Source organism: Trichomonascus vanleenenianus (assembly GCF_965637985.1).
Source record: "Trichomonascus vanleenenianus strain CLIB 3782 genome assembly, contig: TRVA0_001S, whole genome shotgun sequence".
In the NCBI taxonomy this organism is placed as follows: domain Eukaryota; kingdom Fungi; phylum Ascomycota; class Dipodascomycetes; order Dipodascales; family Trichomonascaceae; genus Blastobotrys; species Blastobotrys vanleenenianus.
The window spans coordinates 525,367-550,607 of NW_027481886.1; the positions used below are offsets into that span (position 1 = coordinate 525,367).

A 25,241-nucleotide genomic window follows, 5' to 3' on the forward strand; every position below is an offset into this window, starting at 1 on the left:
AACTCCGATGAGTAATCTAAGGTCATACTGTCTTTGGCTAAAACAGCAATTGGATAAAGGATGCAGGCGTTTGCATCTTTCGCTTAGGCCCTCCCAAACCATCCCCGATCCACCACCTATAAAACGGGACCAAGGCCTTCTCCACACACCCAAAATTTCAACTTCATCCCTTGTTGCTTGTACAATCAATTGAAATGTCGACTGCTGGAAAGACCATTACCTGCAAGGCTGCTGTCGCCTGGGAGGCCGGAAAGCCATTGTCCATTGAGGAGATCGAAGTGGCCCCGCCAAAGGCCCACGAGGTGCGAATCAAGATTAACTACACCGGAGTGTGCCATACCGACGCCTACACCCTCTCTGGTAGCGATCCAGAAGGCGCCTTCCCGGTTATCTTCGGGCACGAGGGCGCCGGTATCGTCGAGTCCGTCGGCGAGGGCGTCACCACCGTAAAGGTCGGGGACCACGTGATTGCCCTCTACACTCCAGAGTGCGGCGAGTGCAAGTTCTGTAAGTCGGGCAAGACCAACCTGTGCGGCAAGATCCGGGCTACCCAGGGCAAGGGCGTTATGCCAGATGGTACTTCGCGGTTCAAGTGCAAGGGTAAGGACCTCTTGCACTACATGGGCTGCTCCACCTTCTCGGAGTACACCGTCGTTGCCGACATCTCCGTCGTGGCCATCAACAAAAAGGCACCACTGGACCGGGCCTGTCTGCTGGGCTGTGGCATCACCACCGGCTATGGCGCTGCTACTGTCACCGCCGATGTCCAGAAGGGCGACACCGTGGCCGTCTTCGGCGGTGGTTGCGTGGGTCTTTCGGTGATTCAGGGCGCCGCAGTGCGCAAGGCCGGCCGAATCATTTTGGTCGACCTTGACGATAAGAAGAAGGCTTGGGGTGAGAAGTTCGGTGCTACCGACTTCGTCAACCCGTCCAAGATCGGTGACAAGTCAATCCAGGAGTATCTTGTTGAGATCACCGACGGCGGCCTCGACTTCACCTTTGATTGTACTGGTAACGTTCAGGTCATGCGGTCCGCTCTCGAAGCCTGCCACAAGGGCTGGGGCCAGTCTATTGTCATTGGCGTCGCTGCTGCCGGCAAGGAGATCTCCACTAGACCGTTCCAGCTCGTCACTGGCCGAGTGTGGAGGGGCAGTGCCTTTGGCGGTGTCAAGGGCCGATCCCAGCTGCCTGGCATCGTCGAGGACTACATGCACGGCAAGCTTAAGGTCGACGAGTATATTACGCACCGACGTGAGCTCAGCGGTATTAACCAGGCGTTCGAGGATATGCACGCCGGTAACTGCATCCGAGCCATCATTGACTACAAGAACTCGGAGTAATTTGTTGGTATGTACAAATTAGCACGCGAAGTATTTCCTGTCTGTGACAACTTTATCGTATCAAATTGAGTAGCCAATTCGAGTATACTAGTCCTTAAGAGCTTCATCGTACCAATTAAGTAGCCAGTTGATCTTTTTAGTATTGAATAGACCACTGGACTCTCACGAACAGCACTGGCTATCAGTGATAGCTAGGCCCTCCGGTATTGGCAGTATTGGCAGCATTGAATGTTAGGCTTCCAGCATTGGCAGTCTTGGGCAGTATTTGGTGTTAGGCTTCCAGCATTGACAGTCTTGGGCAGTATTTGGTGTTAGGCCCTCCAGTATTGCGCAAGATTGTGCAACCGATCAATAACCATAGGCAGGAATGCATTAACCGAGTCGTTGATGAGGTTCTGGAAATGGACCATCGCCTCCGCCTCTGTCATCTCGAGACAAAACTTTTCTTTTACCTTGAGCACCGCCTTTTCTCGCTCAAACATGATATCTGGAATAGAAGATTCCGTCATAAGTGCAAACAAGTTGAGAATAAGATTGGCATTCTTGCGCAAAGAGGTGAATGCAGTGAAGCAGTACGACCTGAATTTGTCGTAGTTGTCGCTCTGGGCTCCCCCCATGCCGTCTATAACCTGAATTGGAAGCTTCATCATAGGAGGGAACGGCTTGGGATCCCGTCCCAGGATATACCCAAAATCAGCGTGGAAGAAATGCCCATCCGGGCAGATGAGAAGGTTGTCCAAATGCCTGTCACCAACCCCGAGTATATAGGTCACGACGCAATAGCCAGCACAGGACCGCACAAATGTGTCCATGACATCGTTCTTTACTCCAAGCTGGTTCGTAGGATCACTGGACGGGTTATGTTGCCGTAAGTAGGGAAGTATTCCGTGGTACTCGGTAAGAACATGCGCCAGCGTCTGGTTCGGAATGAATTGAAGTGCGCCGTCTTTGGGCCCCGTGGCGAGGATTCTATAAGGAGTCAACCTCAGGTCGAGATTTTCGTTCCGCAGTAACTGGTCCATAAGACTAATGATCTGAACAACCAGCTGGTCCTGGCGAAGATCGTCTCCGGTTTTGAATATTATTGGGTAGGTCCCTCCTTCGGCGGTCTTTAGCATGACCTTGAGCGGCGACAGGCTGCTTTTAAAGACATTACATTCTTCGGGAACACAACCCACAACCGTAACGGACGGGTCCAATGGCAAAGGTATCGGGGCGAACGACAGCATGCCATGTTTGTTATCCGCCAGGTAGTGACGCAGCTGTTCAACTTTCTTGGGCCGGCTCTCTTTAGACAGCTTAATAGACGATGAAATCTTGAGCAGCTTGTTGATGAATGTAAACTGTGCTTTCAACGTGTTGGTGCGCTCATTGCCATTGGAAAAGTCCTTTAGCCGGCCTAGGAATTGAGCCAGTAAAGACTTGAAGATGGCTGCAGTAGCGCCTTTCTCTTGAGACTCGACGGTGAGGTACCAGTAGAAATAGTTGCCCAGTCGCGGATTCTGCAGTGCGCGATTAACCAAGAACTGAGCAAGCTTAGATTCCGACATCGATGCATTAGCGTGCTGCTCAAACTTGAGGGCTTCTACTAATTGCATCAGATAAAGCTCCAGCTCATCGTCGTTGGCGTTCTTGAGCCGGGCTACGGCGTACGATCGCACAGTTTGATCCCTAAATCGTGGTCCAAGTAGCTCCAATGCATCTGCCACGTCTATTTCAGCCCATTTGAGAAGCAATTCTGCCACTTGTTTGGCTTCTACAGGGTCCTCCCAGGTTACAGCCTTCAAAAACTTCGTCAGAGCACTCTTGTGTCTCGCCAAGTAGTACCGGAACTTCCACAGCAAGTTCTTCTCATCGTCAGTAAGCTCTTGTACTGGCGAAAAGTTCATGATCATGTTCAGCTCATCTCTAATCTTTGCGTTTGGCTTCAGCTCCTTATCCAATGGTCCCGACTTGTGACTTCGTACCAACCGCCTATACTTAGACTCAATTGGATTCTCCCGGTTCTGCTCCAGGTCATGCACAACCACGACTTTTCGCGGTTTCTGCCCATTTGTCGTGTCACTTAGCGTATTCACAGGCATGGGCAGTTGTTGGTTCTGGGACACAATGGTGCTCATGAGCGGGTAGGCAAAGTCTGAGTAGACAATGGGGAAGTCGAACTGGATAAAGTCAACGTAGAGAATATGCTGGGATTTGGTAGTTGCCTGCTGCGTCTTGTTAATGCGTTCAATCTGTCTAAATGCCAAGTTCCCGAGCCAGTCGACCTGCACCAGATCTCCTGCCTCATGCTTCTTGATCAATTTCTCCAGTCTATCCATCTCCTCCATGTTAACTACGGCGGAATCTGTACTCGAACTAGACAGCCCGTCCGCTTCTTTGTCCAGCCACATTCTTAGCTTCTGTCGCCCTCGTTTCAGCGTACAATCGGTCTTATCAAACAATTGCACCGTGGTTCCTCCGTATGGAACTTTGTGCTGCTGCTTGGGGCCGGCAAACTCCCATACCGTAATTGCTATCTGAGTATTGAAAGGAAGTTCGCTGAACTTGATAGGGAACTCTATCCACTCATTCCACCGTTTATTGGACCGGATGGGTCTATGCAGCGTCGGTACGGGGATCGTTAATGGCTTTGAATCAGCAAAGAGCTGGGCCGTGATCATCAAATCAGACGAGCTATTTCCGTTAGCGAGTGTTCCTACAGAATATTTTGAGGGACATACTTGGGGCCATAGAGCTGAATTCGCTTGTCAGGGGTCTCGACATATTCACTGTACCGTGGCTTTGGCTTGTCACCTTCCAAATAACCACTAAAACCTGTTAGCATCCGACAATTATTGGTCAATAGGACCTACATTTTGAAGCGAAAGGGCAAATCGATGTCGTTCGACACGCAGAACGAGAATGCCTTGCCGTCCATTGCTGCTTTGATTTCACCGCTAGGGTAGTTTCTATAGGAGGGGGGGGCCGTATCGCGGGGTGAAAGATAGAGGTGTGGCGCGCGGTGCGGCTCATGCGGCTCATCCCATGACCTCAACATGAACTCAGCTGAACTCATCGTAACATATAGCAATTGTTGATAATTTGGGGGACCAGTCCCCCAGACCCCCTGGGGGCTCCGCTGCGCGGAGAATAATATCTCAAACTGTCGTGTTAACAGCCGTCTATAAACTATGGTACAGCATGACCTCGACATGAACCCCGCGGAGCCGACGTACTTAGATCAATTGTCGGTCCCTCAAAACCCTCGGAGGCTCCGCATAGTATCCCAAACTGTCGTATTAACCGCCCTCTATATACTATGGTACATGCAAGAATAACAAATAATAATAACCCAAATAAACCAATGATGCCCAAAAAAAACGTAATTAAAACCCCCCATTCAACAACCCATTATTGTATTGCGGTCGATATATCACCTCGGCATTGGTGTACTGTTTGATCGGCTGCAATGGCTGCGAGATGAATCGCCGCGACGCCACTCGCCTCGACGAGCTCTCCGGACGGTCTGCGCCGCACTTGAGGCATACCATGTTCTTTGCAAAGTTGTGGTAATCGCAGCCGTTGTTCATACACTTCCAATCCCCTGCTCTGAACGGCACATTCGGTCCAGAGCGCTTCTTTTTGACTACAAGGTTCCCTCCCTGGTTGTTTGCCTGCGGGGACTTGCTATCATGGTTGGTATCAACTGGCATGGAAACGCCAGGAAAGGAACACCGGAAACACATGGTCCGGCGCTGGAAATTAGAGAAGCCGCACGATGGACAATTCCAGTCGCCCGGACGCGGCCGGTTCTTGTTTTGCGGGAACGGCGCAAGAATTCCCTTGGCCCTCTCAAGCACATAAGGGCTCGATGGAGACACTTGTACAGCCCGCTCGTTCATAGCACGCCCGTTCATAACCACAAGACACTCCAGAGCGTCTTCATGCGAACCAAACACGACAAACCCAATAACCGATGGACTCGTCATCTGGTAATCCGGCACCCTAAGAGTCCAAAACGCCAGAGGGCGGCCACCAAACTGGGTAAACCAGCTCTCCAGTTCTCCCTGGGTCACATCGTGCGGCAGATTAGCCAAATGGAGAACTGCCGATTTCTCGCTCAGGAAATTGTGCATGTCGGCTCGAGCGTCAATTGGTCTCACCAACACATCGCAATGGTGCTCGAGCGGCTGTGACCTGGCGACAAGCGCCTTAAGGATGTTCGCAAGCAATACAACCTCCTCCATGGCCCTGCGGGGCCGCACTCCAAACGGCTGTGACAGGTTCCCTAGCGGAGTATCGACCTCCAATGCAGTACAGATGCCGGCCAAAGAGGACGGGCTACAATGCGAGAACTCCGGATGCCGGGCCTGCCATTTACTGTATTCCGTACGTAGATCAAAGAGCCGCGGGTACTGGAGATACGAGGGAAGAACCACGCTCTTGTCCCGAGCCTCTCTCGGCAGCTGGACACGCAGGTCCCACGATCCAAGCGTTACAAACGCAAAGTCGAGGTTGTTGGCCTGGATCAGGGATCTGATCTGGCTGTCTAAGACCATGATTGCGTGCTGGAACGACCCGGCGGCTTTTACGTGCTCGTAGGTCAGCGTCGTCAACGACGTGCACAACGAGGTGATAGGAGTCGTTACGGGCTTGACCAGCACAGAGTGCCGGTGCACCTCCTCTAGCGTGGTCGCGTTGAGGAAGAGCCATGCAAATTCAATGATTTCCGATGAGTCCTTGGTCACATAGACCCCGCTCTCGTCGCAGGTCGTCGCCAGATGGGCGATCACGTAATATCCAATCATTCCCCACCCAACCGCTATAGTTTTCTGAATGTCCCGCCTGTCTGCCTAAGGCTCTTTTCAAGTGTAAACTATACGTTAAAAGGGGGGTGGTTGTCGGTTGAGTCTGTGGGCGGTGCGCGATAAATACCAACTCAACCCACCCCTGAGTTCTAAATATACGTGGTCCGTATTACCGTAGCAGCATTAGCTAGTTAATATAATATGCTTATTTTGCAATTAGCCTCAGTAGCACTTTTAGAGCCATTGCTATTGAAAAAGATGGAGCTGTGGGGACTCAAGGGCTGGCCCTTATGGAGCTAAAAACCGGTAACGCCGTAGCGCCTATGGTGGGTAACGGAACGGTAGAAAACTCATATACGTCTACCAGGAGGAGTAAGTGTCAATGTCATGGTGGAATTGGTATTTCGATATTGCTGGAGTGAAATAATAGCCCTGTGACGTTACGCTGGAGAGCCTCTCGTCGTAGGTTCGTTTGTAACGGTCTCCTCTTTCTGTAACAAATCGAACCTCCCACCGGCGTTACAAGCTTGTTACAGGCTTTGTTACAGGCAATACACCACGATTTGGATGATGCTGATGTAGAGGATACGTGGTCGTGAATATGAGGTAGTGGTCAATCGCAATATAGACTTATTCTCGTTTGATTACCGGTAAACGTATTGCATACAAGCTGAGAGACAGAATCCTCGATAATAGATCGCTTAACCTTTCAAATCAAGAGATATCGTATCAAGAATGTTCATGGAGATATTTATCAGATTTAACTATGTACAAAATAATAATAATAGGAACTTAAATAAATAAATTAGTATTACCAGAACTGTTTCTTCGCCCGTCGACCATTGTTGGAACGCTTGTTTGCTGCCCCCCCATGACCCCTGAGCCAGGTTCGCTGCTGCGGGTGGCTGAGGTGAGCATCTTCTAGACCAATGAGCGCCGCGAATTCCTGCTGGTCACGAACAAACTGTCGTCCGTTCATGTTGTACGCCTTCTTCAATGGCTCGTATGCCGCAAACAGCGACTGGTAGAGCCGATCAAACTCATCAGCAGCAATAGCATTCGGCGAGAACTCCGTAATGAGTTCGGCAATGTCAGTCGCGTCTCGCGGCTCAAACTGCTTCTTCGACTCCATCCTGATGTTGTGCTTCTCGAGCGCCTTGAAGAATGGCTGCTCCTGGGGCGTATGCACCAGAATGGACTTGCCGGTTCGGCCAATTCGCGCAGTTCGACCAATTCGGTGAATATAAGTCGACGCCTCGCCAGTAGTGCCCATCTGGAACACGTGGGTGACATTAGGGAAGTCCATACCTCGGGCAACAACGTCGGTAGTGATAAGGATACCATCGTCACAGGTTCGGAATCGGTCAGTGAACCTCTGTCGCTGGTTCTGCGTCTGCTGGCCATGCACAACCTCTACTCGCGGCATTCGTCGTTTATCCTCCTCCATGAGATCGGTCATAACGGCACCAAAGTGCTTGACCAGCATGACAGTGGGCAGGAACACAATGGCCTTGAAGTTGGAGCTCTCATTCTTTGCAACTTCTTCAGCATTGTCTTTCTGCTGCTTGGCCACTCGGAACTCCTCCTTGATGGAGTGTGCTGTAGCAGCGTACACTTCAGCCCAGTTTCGGCACACAATAGAGTGCTGGGACACCAATTCCTGAGCCAATGGCTCGTCCTTGGAAACGGTGTCAACGATTTCTACGTGATCTTTGCCCAGTTCCTCCTCAGCGAAGTTAAGCACGTTCTTATCGGTGGTCGCTGAGAACAAGAGGGTCTGGAACTTGCCGCCGTGGACCTTCTTAATGAGGTAGTCAATCTCGTTAAGATCCGACTTGAAGCCAATATCCAATAGCCGATCAGCCTCGTCGAGGACTTTGATCGAGATCCCAGAGAAATGCTGCAATGCCTCCCGATCCTGAAGGATGTCAATGAGTCGCCCCGGGGTTGCAACCACAATGTCTACTGGATTATTAGACAACCCGGAGGAAACCTGCATCCGCTTGGACAGACCACCAACAAAGCACATAGTTCTAATGTTCCTCAACTTGCCGTAGGAAGTAATAGCGCACAGTTCATCGCTGATCTGCTGAGCCAGCTCTCTGGTCGGCGAAATAATAAGCGCCTTGACACCAATGACACCTTCCTGCTTGGCCTCGTAAACTTTCTGGAGAAGTGGGATGCCGAACGCAGCGGTTTTGCCCGTACCGGTCTTGGCTCGAACCACGACACTTCGTCCAGTAGAGATAGGCAAGATCGTCTGGGCTTGGACCGGCGTCAGCTGGGTGTACTTTCGGTTATAATGCAGAGAGTTCACCAGCACGCGGGAGATGACTTTATGCTCTGCCAGCTGGAGAGTATCAACACCCGAGAAGCTGTTGTCACTATTCTCGCTCTCGCCAGTCTTGAGATCTTCCCACGATAGCCCTTCGAGATCCGTAGTATTCACGACGTAGTCCTCCATTCCACGCAGACCATCGCCTTCCTTACCGGTCAGTCGGACTTTATTCCTTTCGAGATCAGGGATGTTATCGTTTCTAGTGGCAAACTTGCTGTTGTTGTTCTTCTTGAAATGATGCTTGACGTTACGGTTGTATCTGCCATATCGGTTGTTATCATTCTTTTCATATCGATCGTTCCTTTCATATCGATCATTTCTATCATATCGATCATTCTTATCATAACGGTTACGATCAGCCTTTTCATATCGAGTATGCTCATTCCTGGCGAATTCCCGGGCAGCAACCTGGGAAACGCTAAAGGTTCTGACATTACAAAGCCTCAAAAGCGGCCTGTATCCCGCTAAGAGCTCTCGTCTTAGCATTTTTCGTCTATGAAAGGGATATTCGATAGATTAATTTTTCGAGCGATCTGGAAAATATTTTCCTGAAGATCTGTTTCAGCCGTGCCGGGTCATCCCGCACATTAAATCGCCTATCAATACTAAATGGATCGAGTATCACTATCGTGATAGTTGAAATGATGCGCATGAGCTATAGGATTACACTGAACGAGACTGATATGTTAGCTGGCTCCCTTCGTTGTTACGAATATCTTAATTTACTATTTAATGTGCCAATGTCAGTTGGACGAGGGTTAGTACTTGGGGGGCTAGCCCCCCAAACCCCCCAAAGCGACGCTCCGCGTCGAATACTCTGAGACTCAATCTATCACATCCTCCGATTCGACGCGAAGCGTCGCCACGGGGGGTTTGGGGGGCTAGCCCCCCAAGTACACACCTAGCCGTCCCATTCGTATAAATATACTATAGTAGACATAATTGATAGGCCCTACATGCACTAAATTACTGTTAAAAACAAAGTTGATCATAAACCAGGACAGCCCTCAAATAGACTCCATGACGAAGCAGGCGAATGAAGGTATGACAGGTACCCGCACCATGAGTGGAGAGACGGACTGAGAAATACGCGGGAAAAAATAGCGGTAAGGACCAGTCGCTTGACGCCCCCCCCAAATCACCATCCACTTCTTAGTCGTGTGTTTCCTCTTACCAACACAGAAGTGACAGGTCAAGATCGATACTTGGCTTCAGGCGAGGTCAACAAGTCATATAAATAAGCACGAGCTGTGCCTGGCGATTTTTTTTTCGCTCTTTTCTGATCGGAGAAAGCCTCGTTAAAATTTTTTTTATCTTACATAGTCATTAGTGGTGGGCTACTTTTCAGTGGTTAAAGGGGGCAGGGAAAAACTCTTTTCTTTGAATATATAAGTTTGAGGTCTCTTTTGCAAAGCTGAGCCTGGGCGGTCGTTGGAGATGGAAAACAACAATTTTATCTTCTTCGATGGGCATCAATTTCACAAAAGGCCGCTTCAAGGTGAACAGAACCCGCCCCAGCCACCACCACCAAATGCTCAGTCACAGCCAGTTCCTGGTCCTGTGAGTGGGATCGCTGTTCCCCAGCAGCACGCCGTGCCGCCACAGTACGGTAGTGCGATGGGGGCAGGTCGTCCGCAAATGCCTTTTAACAATGGTAACCAATATAGCATCCACCCTCCCCCCTTTGATACGAGCTACATGGCCGGCGCATTGCATCACCAGCCCGACATAATGAACATGCCGTATAATTCGCATGGGCTGCACCAATTTAGTGTTAGTCCTCACTTTAATTATAACAATAATAATAATCATACACCCTCCGGCAACAGCAATGCCCCCATGCTACAGCAATACCCGCAAGCATGGCACGAGAGTCGCCCCGTCACCATGGCGCCACCAGCTCCAGTGAGGCCCGATATGGGGATGTCGTTTATGGGGGACCAGGTGCAGCTACCGACGCCAATCGGCGTTCCTTCGGCGATCTACCAGCAGTACGAGGAATTCCTGCCGAGGCACTTTAACGGGCAGGAGAACACCGACGACGAGATTGTTGTTGAGGCTCAGCGGCCTGCAAACCCGCTAATCATGGCCGCTACGACCACCGAAGTGAAGGCATTTGGCAGCGCCGCTCCAAATGCGGCGTCAGTGTCTCAGCCACAGGCGCCGGCACCGCCACTACCTCAAGCACCGCTACCGCCGCATATCCAGCCACAGCCACAGCCACAAGCCGAAGCACAGCCACAGCCGCACCCTCTGCCGGTACAGGCCCCGCCGCCGCAGGAATCAAAGAAAGAAGCCGCTGAGGGCCCGAGACTAGAAGAGGTCGACAAGGCAGTGTTCTCGGCCAAGGAGCGTGATGCTATGGCCAAGAAGTCGCCTACTTCGCTCATGAAAGAGCGGATCTATGCACTGCTCAAAAAGCGCACTGAAAGCATGAGTACAGCGGTTGAGCTGTTCAAGAAGACAATCCTCGCCTGTCGGAAGGAGGACTTTGGCGCGACGGATCCGGACGAGATACAAGTTGCCTTTGATATGGCTGACAAGTCTGTTACTTCGCGATTCTGGGCCGAGTTTCGCAATGCCAACCACTTCCTCAGTAGGATGCGAAACTGGATTGCTGCAATGATTAAGAAGAAGCGATACGATAGCACCAAGTCCGCTCTAAAAGCATTGGCAAGTATTCCATTTACCGAGCAGACTCTGCATGACTTGAAACTAAAAGTGGTTCTCGACATTTTGGAGAAGAGGGGCGATACACTGACCTCGAAACTGGCTACGCGAGCCCTCCAGTCAGCCCTGAAACGGATGCCTGCTAAGCCCACGGCCACTTCGAGATCCACCACCCCGGTTGATAAGAACCCGGTTAAGCTGGGCATTGCATCCGCCCAGAAGCAGACTAATGAATCTAGCTTTTTCAAATCTCTTCAAAATGCACAGCAGCAGACAACCGCCCCCACGGCTACTACTACTACTGCTACCACTACAGCTTCGAAAAAGCGAGATTCGTCGGCTGTCGAGGCCACTGATACCAAGGTGGTCAAAAAGCCGGCCCCTGCTAATAGTACTTACTCATTTGCATCTCATTTGCAGACCATAAAACGGGGTCCGTTGAAGCAGACCTCTCCAACGGTTGTGGACAAAAAGGAGGACGAGAAGCCCAAAGAAAAGCCCACCAAGAACGTGCGCTGGAAGGACGAAGAGAGCCTCGTTGAGATAAAATACTTTGAGCTGTTCCCGGAAGAAATCTCGTCCCGCAAGCGAGTGCGGGATATCAAGGACCTCGACCACGAAGAAGCGCTGGCATTACACAACGAGGCGACGGAGGGTAACACGGGGCCTCCAGTGGAAAGCATCGAGTGGTACGACCCACCAAAGCTTGAGTTGTCTGAACAACAAGATGAAATGCCTATCAAGCGTGGTGGCGAACTGATTCCCCATAGTCCGGCTACCGAAGCGGAACTACAGCGCCAGAGTGAGAGCTTCGTACGACCAGACACGCCCGACTCTCCAGACGAACCGGTGGCACGTAAGGAGACGCGCAACAAGACGGCTATTATGGTGCTCCCTGATAGGATTAACAAGGATCCGCGAATGAACGGGTTCCTTGAGCATGTTGCGTCGACTGGTGTTGAACCATCGCCATTGATTCCTAAGGTCTCGCCACCTCCTCCAGCTGCTGCCACTGCCCCAGTTTTCCCGGCTGTCCCAGCTGCGCCGGGTGCTCAAGATGCTCTAAAGATGCTCACTCAATTGATTAATGCGAACAAAACCAACCCGGCCATTGCTAATCCGCCGTTTGACATGGGACAGATGCAGGCGTTCTTGCACCAGACCAGGAACAGCGGTCCGCCGCACCAGGCCCCTCCAAATGGTACTTCCCATGGTCCATCCTACGGGTATCCACATGGCCCATCCAACTGGCAACCACATGAGTCGTCCCAGGATGTTTCGCTCGAAAAAATAATAGAACTTCGCAAGCGCGACGTGCGTCCAGACGTTGCCCATGATACTAGTCCGGGGTATAAGCATCGCCATCCGTGTGCTTTCTTCCGCAAAGGGCGGTGCAACTATGGGAATGATTGCAACTTCATCCATCTCAAAGATGAATAGAATATATTTATTGTATATATTTGTATCTTCTGATAACCCGATAGTACTAATGTAAATTATCATTACCACGCTACTTCGTGGCAAAGTTCTCACCAATCCACTGTAATCCTATAGAAATTTCAGTAACTGGTTAGCTATATAAAGTGTAATTGTTATAACTCAGTATTGGTATTAAGTCCTTACCGGATCAGATGTGTTCGAGGGCCAGCCCTCGAGCTCCCGTAGCTGGGGGCCAGCCCCCAGACCCCCGTATCCTCGGTGAGGACGGTTACAGTGTAACAATATATTCATTACACTGTTACAAACTCACAAGCCTGTTTATTACGCGACTCTCGTTATAATGAGTAACTGCCGGGTACAGCTCAAATCTCCGCGAAGCAGAGCCCCAGGCGGTTTGGGGGGACTGGTCCCCCATTATACCGAAGTGTGCGGCTCGGTGCGGCCACAGGGGTAGATGTACGGCTGATCACGTGCGTGCGCACGCGAGGAGTCCATCGATTGCTTCTGTGGGACATGGAGGGGGCGGAACGACAAATCTTAGCCCCTATATAGTGAAGAGATAAGAGAGAGGTTAGGTGCTATAATGCCACCGGACGATGGCCATGTGTATTCGCCTCCGGACCAGCGTGTGCTGAGTACCCAGATCCTAATTGCGGCGGTGCTGGGCGTCTCGGCGCTGGGGTGTTTCTCGGTGCTGAGGTACAAGCTGCCCAGGCTCTATGCGGCGCGGAGGTCACGCCATAAGGGATTGCCTAGGCTCAGTAACTCGCTGTTCGGGTGGCTCAAGTCGCTCTATGATATTTCCGAGGAAGATGTGCTCGAGCACGCCGGCCTGGACGCGTTTGTGTTTCTGGGTTTTTTCAAAATGAGCATCCAGCTGCTTTCAATATGCACCCTATGTGCCGTCACGATCATAGGGCCTATCCGGCTCCACTTTACCGGGAACTACGACCAGGGAGATGACGACGACGATGATGGGTACTTTTCCTTTTTAAAAAGGCAGGCTCTGGACCTCGATAGCCCTGAACCGGAGGACTATGACGGGTACCTGTGGGTTTACGTCGTCTTCACCTACGTGTTTACGGCATTGACCCTGGTATATCTGCTTAGGCAGACCCTCAAAGTGATACGAGTGCGGCAGGAGTATTTGGGGAGACAAAATTCAATTACTGATAGAACGATCCGACTCTCTGGGATTACCCCTGATCTACGCACCACGGAGGCTCTGAAAGAGCACATAGAGTCTCTGGGGATCGGTACTGTGCGGTCAATTAACCTCTGCAGGAACTGGGCCCAGCTTGACGAGCTGTTTGACCAGAGGATAAAGGTCATACGCAAGTTGGAGCGAGCGTGGTCCGAGTATCTCGGGCCCACTTGGGTCAACAACCACACAACCGAGGAAGATAGGCTTCCCCTGGCTGATTCATACGCCTCGTTGGCGACTAGTGGTACGGACGAGGAGGGGGAGCATGTATCGTTGCTTGCCTCGACCAATGGGACCCTGCAATTGAGGGGCACCCATGCGTACAATCGTCCGACTGAACGTGTTGGATGGTGGTCCAGTGAGCGCATAGACATCATTGACAAGTACTCGAACGAGCTGGAGTTTATTGATGAGCAGATCAAGTATATCCGGGATAGCGTAGAGTTCCCAGCGACGGGAACAGCATTTGTCACCATGGACTCGGTCGCCTCTGCTCAGATGACAGCCCAGGCGCTGCTCGATCCTACTCCTCACAAACTTCTAGCGGCAACTGCTCCAGCTCCCCATGACGTCGTGTGGCGGAATTTGTACATGTCGCCTCGAGAGCGAATGGCGAGGATGTACTCCATCACAGTTATAATTGCTATTCTAAGCGTGGCCATGGTGTATCCCGTTTATTCGCTGACCAAATTCCTCGAGTTTGATAGCATTAAGCGCTTCTGGCCGGGCCTCGCAGAATTGCTGGAAAAGTCCCCTTGGGCCCACACCTTTGTTACTGGTATCTTGCCACCGTTGGTCTATACCCTGTTCAACTTTATCATGCCTTATATTTACGTTTACTTATCGGGCCTCCAGGGATACGTTTCGTATGGCGAGGTGGAGCTCTCCATTATCAGCAAGAACTTCTTCTATGTCTTTGTCAACATGTTCCTCGTGTTTACGGTCGGAGCCTCCAGTTACTGGGCCTACCTCAAAGACACCACTCAGATCGCTTATAAGCTGGCGCGGACTCTGCGGAAACTGTCTCTGTTCTATGTTGACTTGATCATACTACAGGGCCTTGGCATGTTCCCCTTCAGGCTACTGCAGATTGGCTCCATTGTGCGATTGCCAGTGTTTGCAGCACACGCTCGCAGCCCACGAGACTACCGTGAGCTCTACAAGCCAGCCATTTTCAACTACGGTATCCACTTGCCCCAGCCGATACTCATTTTCATCATTGTTTTGTTGTACAGCGTCATTTCGTCCAAGATTCTGGCTTTTGGCACGCTCTACTTTATCTGTGGTTACTTCACCTACAAGTATCAGCTCATGTACTCGATGGTGCACCCGCAGCATTCCACTGGCCGGGCGTGGCCCCTTATATTCCGGCGCATTTGCCTCGGTCTCGTTATATTCCATCTCGCCATGGCGGGTATTTTGGCGCTTCAGCACGCGTACTTCCTCGCGACCATGCTCACGCCGCTTCCATTCATTATTTTTGCATACTGGTACAACTTTGAAGACAATTACGCGCCGCTGCTGAAGTATATTGCTCTGCGGGCCATTGAGACCTCGGGGTCCAACAGTGCGGGCTCGGTGCTTGAGGAGACGGCTTCGGAGAGCCACGGGCTGCTTCGTCGTGCACGGTCACAGAGCAAGACGCTTGATGAGCAGCGAGAGCGATTCCAGACCTACGTTAATCCTAACTTGACACGACCTTTAGACGGACCATGGATCGGTATAGAAGGGGACGAGGTAATCCTCGCGAACAGCGAAGGCACCCGTCGCCGACGAATGCGATTCGAAGAATGGGAATAGACATGTAATTATAGTTAACCCCTAAAATTTAATGCCAATATGTTGAGATTTATTGGAATTCTCACTATTACTGTCCTCTATGTAGGGTTGGTAACCATGTTGACTTCGAGTTCGATACACATTAAGAGTATTCTCTAGACAACGCTGTCTATTAGCCTTTGCCGCACTAATTGCGAGTTGAAGACCATGTAAGTGACCATTATAGCGCTGATCCACCAGTTGCTGTACCTGCTCAAGTATGTAGGAAAGGGGTATGTCATTTCCAACAGCCAACCAATTTCGTCTATAGGCAACTCCTTCAGACTCTTGAGCCCACAAGGAGCGCAACGGATCCTTGACATTTACTATCTCCGGTGTGCTTTCATAAAACCATTCGTTGTATGCATTTGAACATGTCGCCTCGAAAGCGCATGGCGAGGATGTACTCCATCACGGTTATAATTGCTATTCTAAGCGTGGCCATGGTGTTGTAAAACTTCCAAATGTCGATTGATTGGGATGGAAGGTCTTTAAGATTGTAGCATCTTGAAGTATAATGTCGCGGAAGGCGATCAAGAGATTCAGAATTGAATCCCTACTAAGTCTGTTCTGGCTAGCTATAATAATTTAAGTAAAGCATTGTGACTAGAGCTGCAAGTGTTACAGGAGTTCTTTTGAAACGCATCGTAATGGAAATTGTAACGCTGTAACAAACACCTTCGAGCACATAGAGACCGGAACGAATCAATCAATTTTTTTCCAAAGAAAAGACTGAGAGACGTGTTCCCTGGATTCATTAGAAATTGCTACTCTCGATCCATTATAATTGGCTTACTCTTTCTCGGTGGTTCCATTGACCAGATCATTTAAATTACATTCCTCACTGACTTCCGTTGCGAAATCCCGACCGGTAACAAAATCTGTAACAAAACTCGCGTTACAGGTCGTTACAACATCTAGTCACACCGGGCCGCTTAATTGCTGAAATCGAGATCAATTTCACTTGGATAACTCCGCGTAGCGGAGCCCCAGGGGGTTTGGGGGACTGGTCCCCCAAGCGCTACTTGAGAAGCAAAAGGCTGACTTGCGGAGCCCCAGGGACTAAAGGGACACCGGGCCGCTCAATTGCTGAAAACGGGGTCAATTTCACTTGAAACAGGCCGAATTTACCAGTTAACTCCGCGTAGCAGAGCTCCAGGGGGTTTGGGGGACTGGTCCCCCAAGAAGCAAAAGGCTGACTTGCGGAGCCCCAGGGACTGGGACGGGGGTATGAAGTATTAAAGTCATTAAATTGCAATAATTAGTGGCCCCAAGGAAGCCCAGCGTACCAATGGATTAGTCGAGAGAATGCATAGTCGCATACGAACATTTTAAGCAGTTCTGCGGCGCCAGTCATAACGACGGCCCTCGGGTATCCACAGTCAAGAATCGTAGTCAAGACCTCTACAATATTGAAACTGACAGCCCATCCGACGACTTTGGTAGCTATTGGAATGTCGTAGCTCCATATCAGCATGAGGATCGGAAACAGTTTTGATGAAGAGGCGATGAGCACTGCAGTTGAAAGCGTGTTGGGCCTCGTCCAGTGCACCCAGTACCACGCCAGAAGCCTCAACGAGACGTGCACAGCAAGTGTATCGAGCACGCAATATACCAAAAACACAATGTACTGAGCCAACACCGGCAGCGACAGGATATAGCCCGTGAGGGGGTTCGCTCGCGACGACTTCTCGGCCCGCGCCCACGTCAAGTACACGTCAAACAGCGTCACGAGCAGCCACATCTTTTTCGTCATCGAGTGGAGCCTGTCCATTGGGTCGTTTGACGGCGAAAGGACGTTAAATACGACATGGCGGTATGCCTGGGGCTTGAGGAGCAGCAGATCAATGACTACGTTGACCCCATCATGCTCAATGTACCGGTCGGCAAACTTGTTACAGTTCGGGCACGCGGTCAGGCGGATATTCGACGGAGAGTACCGCGTGTACAAGGTCGACACCTCGTGCGTGCATTCTATACATATCATGGACCTATTGACTACATATACGCGCCTCGAGCGTGAAGCAAAGGAGTAAGAGAGGTTAGTTGAGTGCTGCGCGCGCGACAGAAACGGCTGAAGAAGTCGCCTTCGCGACACTCAGACTTCACGCCACGACGTGCCGACTTCACGACATGCCGACTTGGGGAAAGCTGATTTACATAAAGTCGTCGTCCTCAAAGTCGTCGTAGTTGGTGACGTCCTTGGCCTCGTCGATCTTCTGCGAGGCGGCCTTGGCGACCGGCTTCTTCTTCTTGCCCCGGTTGGCCCGCTCTTCCCGTACCTTCTCGTTAGTCAGGGCGTTGAGCGTGCTGCTGACCTTTCGGATCTGGTCAATGGAAGCGGCCTTGCACACATCTCGGCACAGCTCAGTCACAAAGTTGCCGTACTGAAGAGAGGATACCTCGGCGAGCTCGCACAACAGCGGAGCAAGCGTCTTCCGCAAGTTGTCAAACTCCTGCTTGGTAGTTGGCTTGAAGATGGCCAGATCAGACAGCTTGGCAGGGCCCGCTGGAGTAGCAGTACCGGAGGAAGCCTGAGTCGCCAGCGATCGTGGGTGGATGTCGATGCTCGAAAACAGAGTCGCAGCATTGGTCAGATCACTCTCGATTTCCGCCTGCTTCCGCAGCTGCTTCTTGGTCGCCTCATCCGCCTCAGCAAGCTCGAGCGCGGCCTTCTCTCGCTCAGTCTGCTCCTTAGCCTCCCGCTCAGCAATCCGCTGCTCAATACCCACTCGCTTTCGGGTCGGAGCAGCCGGCTTGTTCTCGTCTTCCGAGCTCTCAGCGGCTTCCCAGTCGTCCACGACGTCATCCTCGTCCTCGTCCTCAAAGTTGTTTCGGACTGGAGCGTTGTACTCCTCTTCGTCGTCTGAAAATATAACCGGAAGTTAGCCCCAGATCATCCATTTCTATATCAGGTTCCTACTCACCCCAGTTCGACATCCTTGCGTCTTTTTTTTGGTCTTTTCTGGCGGTTCTACGCTCTTTGCGGAAAAAATTTGGTGTGGCCCGTACCTTCAATCCGTCGTCACCTCAGGGGATCACCGGCCGCGCACGCAGAAACGTTACCCGGCTGCCGAAATTTCACCTTCCGCCGCACCCTCTGGGGGGCCAGCCCCCCAGACCCCCCGTGGCTCCGCTACGCGGAGGATTTGGGAGAGTCTTTTCACTGGCTTGAAGTAGTCTCGTGTCTGCAGGGTTCTCCGCGAAGCGGTGCCACGGGGGGTCTGGGGGGCTGGCCCCCAGGATGTGGGGTGTCGCCGCGCCCGATGCGGCTCAGCCAAGGGTGTGTATGAACTGAGGACTCGACATACGCGGGATGAGGTAGAAAGGGAGAATGAGAGAGAAATTGATAAGGACTCGGAGAGCTGGATCGTTTCAATGGCTTCAATTCGTCTCGAGAATCCTACCGCGAAGCGGTGCCACGGGGGGTCTGGGGGGCTGGCCCCTCAGTTGGTGCACGGGGCCGCATCTGGTGCGGCTCAGGCAGAGGCGGGTGCCCGCATTTTGAAAATGAGGACTCGACATGCGTGGGATGGAGAGGAGAGGAATTGAGGAGGGCTTAGAGGGAATCCGGGGTATGTGGACCTAAAGGGGGGCGAAGTCGAGTTGGTTCCTGGCAATTAGTCCCTGGAGAGCACAGTAGTAGACGTGTTGGTACCCGTTGGTGGATGGGTCGGCGGAGTATGTACGAAATATACCCTGACACGCATCCGAGAAATTTGATAGCTGGACGTGTACGATTTGAGGGCCACATAAATATAAATACCCTCCCCTGCATTATACTACCAGGTACTAGTTATTTTTTCAATACAGAGTGATTTTTGAGATGAATGACGAATTGAAAGAGTGGGTGGAGAGACACCCGGACATCGAGTTCAACTGCACCGCAGGGCCTGGCCAGTTTGGCAATGGGCTTATAGCCACCGAGCAGACGCTGAATAGCGACAAAGTCGTCCATGTGCCCATAGACTACGTGGTTACAGCGGATTTGGTACTAGAGTATGCCCAGAACCACCCGTTGCTGCAGCTCATGCTCTCTATCAACGACCGGGGGCAGACTGGGAATGCCATCCCGTCACCGCGACGGCTCATCTTCAGGTTCTTCCTCTACCAGATTCTTCTCGCCAGGCGTGGGGACCCGGATCCAAGGTTTGGAGCCTGGGTCACGTCTCTACCACCAAGCAAGGACATCAGACTGCCCTTCACCTGGGACGCCGAAGAAATCGATGGCCAGCTGCGGCCTACGAGCATCTTCGAGGCGACTATGGCCAAGCGGCACTTCATTGAGCAGCTTTATAACGGATTCTTCTCCAACAAGCAGCTGCGGCGCGAGCTGGCCAAGTTCATCAAGAAGAAGCACCGCAGCGCCGAAGGAGTCGATCTCGAGATCACTTACGCCCAATGGCTGTTGGTTGAGGAGTGGATCTCGTCCCGGGCTATGAGCATTCCGCACCCCAACGACCCGACACTGCTTCAGCCGGCCATGGTACCGCTTATCGACTTTGCCAACCATGGCGGGCTCAAGACGAATGCTACGTATGTGGCCAACAAAGACGGAAGTGTCGATCTTGTTCTGCTGCGAGACGATAGTGGCAAGCTCGTGAACGACGTCAAGCCGGGTGATGAGATCTTTATCAACTACGGTCCCACTACGGGCGCTGCTGAGTTCCTGTTTAACTACGGATTCGTTCCGCTAGAGTACACTACGGCTCGACAGATCTCTTACTTCTATCCGATCATGTCGGACGACGTTCGCAAGTGCATTGACTCCGGGTACGAGCCTCCAGAGCGGGAGGAAGACCGCAAAGGCAACCTTGAACTGCCCACAGAAGAGGGCCCAATTCTTATTGAGGACAATTACGAACTGCTTTGTGCGTATTATGAGTCGACTCAGAGCAGGATCGAGTTCTTGCAGCCCCCAGAAGGGAAGGCTTTGTGGAGCGACGACTTTTTGGTTTTGTGCAGCACGGGCGAGGATCTTATTTTGAGAATTGACAAAGAAGAGCAGCAGTTTGCTCTGTTCTTTCGGGGCGAGATCTTGGACTCATCCGATATTACTGGCGGCATTTCGTCGGGGGACCCGGAGTTCTATGAGAAAGTTGTTCGACCGCGAGGCAATACGGCGGTTGTTTCAATGATCAGGCAGATGTTCCTGCCTTCTCTGCTGGGTCCAGAGGACTTTGAGCGTCAGAGAGAAGAGGACCGTGCGCTGGGGCGTCCTGACCGTTTTGATAAGGAACTGGAGAATACGGAGATTGAGGTCGGACTACGGCTGGGCATTCTTGAGAGGAAGCTTCTTGAGGCTGTAATTGACGAGTGTAAGAAGAACCTCAAGTTTAACTAATTCCTTCTCGAATGCGGAGCTATGGGAGCTCGAGGGCTGGCACTTCGAACCTGCATGTCTCTACCTACATCTCTCTACCTAGATATCCTCTACCTGGTTGTTCTCTACCTATATATTCTCTAACTATCTCTACCGACATCTTCCTACGTCGTTTCTCTATCTAATGTAGTGAAAACACGTCTCAGCCTAGTGTGGTTGAATGCACCTTTCTACCTGGCGTAGTTGAACACAGATCTCTAGTAGTGTAGTGAACACACCCCTCTGCCTGTAGTGCAGTTGAATACACCTCTCTCTACCTATACGCCTCTCTACCCAATATAGTGAAAGTGCATCTCAACCTAAGCTAGTGAATACAGCCCCCTATCTATGGTGTACACCTCTCTACCTGGTGTAGTTGAATACATCTCTCTCTTCCTAGTGTAGTTAGGAGACCAGTTCCCCAAGACACTAGGGGCTCTACTAAAACTTCTTTGGTCCTGGGTTTGATATATTTAGAATCCAATGAGTTGAGTCGATCTACAGCACTACCTGGTAGAATATCGATATAAACCATACAACAGGAAAATGATTGATAGACTACTAATGGGGAAATGATTGATGCAGCTCTGCCAAGTACCTGTTTCCAACACTATATACTATTGACTTGGAAGAATCAAACTAATCTATAACCTTCGAGTAGATCCACTAATGGTCCTTAATTCGGGATGTTATATACCGGCGACTTCTCCGCGAAGCGGAGCCACGGGAGCTCGAGGGCTGGCCCTCGAATAACCCATTCCTCCTATAGCACGGAAGCGGACCTACGAAATACACCAGATCTAGTACCCGGGTTTGTTTTCGCAGAGGACCCCTGGCTGAAAGATACAAAGAGGACGAGGCACCCGATTGGCTCCCCTTATTTTTCGGGTTCTGGATAAGGCAATATGCGAGATAAGATAGTAGATCGCGATGGTGGGTGTTGCGTCCCCTCGGAAGCAGCCGTACCCCCGGCGGCACTCCGTCTTTGATCATAAAAAGCAGATTATCACCCGTCCTTTTCAGCTTGATTCGAGCAATGTCAGAACAGCAGCCCAAGTACCACTCGACGGGGCGAGGTGGCGCTGGTAACATCGTCGCCGGAGACGCACCGGAGCCGCGGTCACAGAAGTCGCTGGAAGAGGAGATCCCCAAGCTGGATGAAGGGGGTTACTACACGACAGGTCGAGGCGGCCTAGGGAACATGAGGCAGAACGTGGACTCTCAGGTCGCCAGGAAGGCCCAGGATATAGACACGGGTCTCCAGCCTATGGCGAGTAACGGGTCGGTAGGCCGAGGTGGGTATGGTAACTTGCGGCGACAGCACAGTAATACGCCTGAGGGACGACGGCAGAGTGCCACGCCTGAGGGGCGGCGACAGAGCACTGCCGACCAGGAGCGACCTAAGCACAAGTCATTGGTTGAACGGGCCAGGGAGTTTTTCACCGGCTAGTGTTGGGGCTGTTGATCAAGTTTTAGCCGTTGATGGCCGTTAATGCGTGATGCTTATTAATTTGTTATTTGCTATTTTCTATCTTCTAATATTGTTATTTATATAATCCTAGTGTAATGGAATGGTTATATCTATTCGTGGAATCTGTTTGTATCTTTTAGTGTTGTTATTTACTGGTACATAATCCTGGTATAGTACAAGTCAACAGCGATTAACGCTGAGGAAATGGATTCCATCTGCTTTCACTTGAAAATTGTTTTATGATATTAAAAAGCATATGTGCTTCGACTATTAGCCATATGTTCTTCGATTAGAACCAATATGTACATCGACTAGTCCTCCTTCAACAGAATGTAAGCAAGATTATTAATTCATCCTGGTGTGTGGTTATGTTTATTTGTGAAATCACTATCTAGCTTCTAATATTATGATTCATGTGTAATCCTGGTGTAATGAAGTGGTTATATCTATTCGTGGTGTTGCTATGTAACGCTGATGTGATGGTTATATCGCCGTGGAGTCACTAGCGATTCGTAACCATTATAATGATGACTGGTGGATAACGACAAATGGCATGCTATTTTCTATCTTCTAATATTGTTACTTGTATAATCCTGGTGTAATATGAATGGCTATATCTATTTATTTTTGTAATCACTAGTGATAGCCAAGAAATGATAGGCAAAATCGCCTCAAATGATATGAGTGGTAGATCACTACAAAATGGTATGTAGCGGTTGGATCACTAGAAATGACATGTACCAGCTGGATCACTAGTTTTTGTAGCCAGCAAGATGGACCACGACAAATGATGTGTAACGAAAGTGGTGTGGTTTACCGTCGCCGTGGTTTGAACACTACTTCATCCCCATCACTGTCCTCTTCAACCTCAGTGGGAGGCTCAGTCAGAAGCGTAGACATACCAATAGCAGACTCATCTTCACCAGCAATGGTTTCCGTACTTGACTCATTAACTGTAGAGTCAAACGTAGTCTGGTTAACCGCAGATTCAAACGTAGACTGCTCAACCGTAGGGGCGTCCAAGTCAACGTAGACAAACCGGTTGCTATCAAACTGGAGACTAGTAAAGCCCAATCGCGACAGCTCGACAGCGCTAAACAAAAGCCCCTGGCATTGAGTCCGCACCTGATCCATTTTAGCCAGACCACTCGGCGTATCATTAAGGGCTCCATTAAATGGAGCAAGCCCCAGGCACTGCTTCTCCTCCTCCAACGCATTCAGCTTCGTGTCCCGCCCAGACATGATCTTCCCCGCCGTGAGAGGATCAAACTCGAGGCCACATCTCATCCTCAGAGTCTCCGCTAGTCGATACACGTCGTAAAGCAACGGGGCGTACTGGAGCTTGAGCACCTCCCAGTCTCGACACTCCTCAAGGTACTTGGTGATCCAGTCAAAGAATATCCTCAGCATGGGCAGTAGCTTTTTGATCAATTCAGGAATCTCCTCAGGCTCATTGAGGCTGCGGATGGAAACCTCCAAAGCAGCCTTGAACATTTCAACCGTCAAGTTGAACACTCCAAAAGTGCGCATGTCGCCGTGAATCAGCGTCTTGCGGTTCTTTTCAGCAACATACGTGCACATTGGGCCTATCAAGGCAAGCTGGATCAACAAGTGGGCCGGAATGGCCGGGTTTTCGAGTATCTGACGATACTGGGCCATGATAGAATCCACCACTGCGTGGTCCAAAGGCTTGGGTTCGTCCTTATTGACCTGAACGTGGTAATTATTGGCAAACAGCCACAGAAGACTCAGTACGACAGGTCGGATAGCAACTCTATCGCTTTCGCCCAGAGACTCAATAGCCATGAGCCGCGAGGTACTTAGCGAATGGCGGCTCATTCTCGCCAGCTTATGCGCAATGCGCTTCATATTGTCAAACGAAAACGGAACCTCCGCCGACTGCGATTTGAGGAACCAAAAGAACGTATCGAAGCAGTCATTAATTGTGTTCGACAGGTTGCCCAGCTGGTTCGCAGGGGTGCCTTCGGCCGGCACAATGCTTGCTGCTGCGGCGTAGTATATCCTGGCATGGCGATGGTTTTCCTCGGGCTTGAGCAGGTTGAGAGTCGTTTTGTAACGTGATATGTCACCCAGCCGGCACAAGACATCCACAGCAGACTCATTGACCCGCATGTATATGGCCTCTGCTGCAATCTCGGGAGGCGTCTCGAGACCCAAATTGAGCACAGGCAACAGCCTCGAAACCTCTTCCGTCGTCCCTTCGACCTCGAGGATGCGCTTTACAAGCGCCTTGTAGGTCTGAGAAGCAACCTTGAGGATCTTGGAGAGCCGCCGGTACACCGGCTTGAAAGATTCTTCAGTCACACCTGCCTCCTTGGCTCTCTCAATTTTGACCCGGTACTGCAGGATCACTGGGGCATAAATCATATTCCACAGCTGTCTCTGCAGCGGGAACGAGTCACTAAAGGAGGCCAGAACCCGCGATATCAACTTTGCTGTCATCATCTGCACAGTCGTCACCACTTCCTGGTCCACTGACTCCTTCTCAGAAGCTGAGAGCTCACCATCTCGCGACAGCTTGGCGACCAACTGCTCCAGAGCGCGCTGGAATTGGCTCAACTGGGCATCCTTCGTATGAATGCTTTCGTTGGTAGGCATGTTACGAAGCACTAAAGCATTTGCCTGATAATCACGCACGCCTTGGTTATATATACCCTTTTTTTACTTCTACGAGCTAACCCTAGCTTAATTGCTGGTTGCTTTTCAAATCTCCGCAGACTTGGTGATTTGCACTTTAATTTTTCAAAAAGTTGGGAGACCAGCCTAGATCACCTTGCTGTCCGGCTA

The 25,241-nt window shown here is 50.9% G+C and overlaps 11 protein-coding genes across 11 annotated transcripts; 5 read left to right on the forward strand and 6 right to left on the reverse strand.

Moving 5' to 3' along the window:
- Positions 1–194: 194 nt before the first annotated feature.
- SFA1 (bifunctional alcohol dehydrogenase/S-(hydroxymethyl)glutathione dehydrogenase) lies at positions 195–1,340 on the forward strand (the record flags this gene model as incomplete). The annotated part of the gene is made up of 1 exon (XM_076681922.1): positions 195–1,340. The coding sequence occupies one exon, from the start codon at positions 195–197 to the stop codon at positions 1,338–1,340; it is 1,146 nt and encodes a 381-aa protein (XP_076543879.1).
- Positions 1,341–1,651: 311 nt separating this feature from the next.
- VPS34 (phosphatidylinositol 3-kinase VPS34) lies at positions 1,652–4,260 on the reverse strand (the record flags this gene model as incomplete). The annotated part of the gene is made up of 3 exons (XM_076681923.1): positions 1,652–4,016; positions 4,064–4,150; positions 4,196–4,260. The coding sequence occupies 3 exons, from the start codon at positions 4,258–4,260 to the stop codon at positions 1,652–1,654; spliced, it is 2,517 nt and encodes an 838-aa protein (XP_076543880.1).
- Positions 4,261–4,708: 448 nt separating this feature from the next.
- Positions 4,709–6,130, reverse strand: NRP1 (Nrp1p; the record flags this gene model as incomplete). Its single annotated transcript, XM_076681924.1, has 1 exon — positions 4,709–6,130. One exon carries the CDS (start codon positions 6,128–6,130, stop codon positions 4,709–4,711), a length of 1,422 nt encoding a protein of 473 aa, XP_076543881.1.
- Positions 6,131–6,941: 811 nt separating this feature from the next.
- Positions 6,942–8,954, reverse strand: MSS116 (ATP-dependent RNA helicase; the record flags this gene model as incomplete). Its single annotated transcript, XM_076681925.1, has 1 exon — positions 6,942–8,954. The coding sequence occupies one exon, from the start codon at positions 8,952–8,954 to the stop codon at positions 6,942–6,944; it is 2,013 nt and encodes a 670-aa protein (XP_076543882.1).
- A 951-nt stretch (positions 8,955–9,905) lies between these two features.
- On the forward strand, positions 9,906–12,578 carry TRVA0_001S05996 (zinc finger CCCH domain-containing protein; the record flags this gene model as incomplete). The annotated part of the gene is made up of 1 exon (XM_076681926.1): positions 9,906–12,578. The coding sequence occupies one exon, from the start codon at positions 9,906–9,908 to the stop codon at positions 12,576–12,578; it is 2,673 nt and encodes an 890-aa protein (XP_076543883.1).
- A 583-nt stretch (positions 12,579–13,161) lies between these two features.
- Positions 13,162–15,582, forward strand: CSC1 (Csc1p; the record flags this gene model as incomplete). The annotated part of the gene is made up of 1 exon (XM_076681927.1): positions 13,162–15,582. The coding sequence occupies one exon, from the start codon at positions 13,162–13,164 to the stop codon at positions 15,580–15,582; it is 2,421 nt and encodes an 806-aa protein (XP_076543884.1).
- A 1,279-nt stretch (positions 15,583–16,861) lies between these two features.
- ARV1 (sterol homeostasis protein ARV1) lies at positions 16,862–17,587 on the reverse strand (the record flags this gene model as incomplete). The annotated part of the gene is made up of 1 exon (XM_076681928.1): positions 16,862–17,587. The coding sequence occupies one exon, from the start codon at positions 17,585–17,587 to the stop codon at positions 16,862–16,864; it is 726 nt and encodes a 241-aa protein (XP_076543885.1).
- A 169-nt stretch (positions 17,588–17,756) lies between these two features.
- Positions 17,757–18,540, reverse strand: HCR1 (translation initiation factor eIF3 core subunit j; the record flags this gene model as incomplete). The annotated part of the gene is made up of 2 exons (XM_076681929.1): positions 17,757–18,466; positions 18,528–18,540. The coding sequence occupies 2 exons, from the start codon at positions 18,538–18,540 to the stop codon at positions 17,757–17,759; spliced, it is 723 nt and encodes a 240-aa protein (XP_076543886.1).
- Positions 18,541–19,426: 886 nt separating this feature from the next.
- On the forward strand, positions 19,427–20,944 carry CTM1 (cytochrome c lysine N-methyltransferase; the record flags this gene model as incomplete). Its single annotated transcript, XM_076681930.1, has 1 exon — positions 19,427–20,944. The coding sequence occupies one exon, from the start codon at positions 19,427–19,429 to the stop codon at positions 20,942–20,944; it is 1,518 nt and encodes a 505-aa protein (XP_076543887.1).
- A 1,054-nt stretch (positions 20,945–21,998) lies between these two features.
- On the forward strand, positions 21,999–22,412 carry TRVA0_001S06106 (uncharacterized protein; the record flags this gene model as incomplete). The annotated part of the gene is made up of 1 exon (XM_076681931.1): positions 21,999–22,412. One exon carries the CDS (start codon positions 21,999–22,001, stop codon positions 22,410–22,412), a length of 414 nt encoding a protein of 137 aa, XP_076543888.1.
- Positions 22,413–23,246: 834 nt separating this feature from the next.
- TRVA0_001S06128 (uncharacterized protein) lies at positions 23,247–25,052 on the reverse strand (the record flags this gene model as incomplete). The annotated part of the gene is made up of 1 exon (XM_076681932.1): positions 23,247–25,052. The coding sequence occupies one exon, from the start codon at positions 25,050–25,052 to the stop codon at positions 23,247–23,249; it is 1,806 nt and encodes a 601-aa protein (XP_076543889.1).
- Between the last annotated feature and the right edge of the window lie 189 nt (positions 25,053–25,241).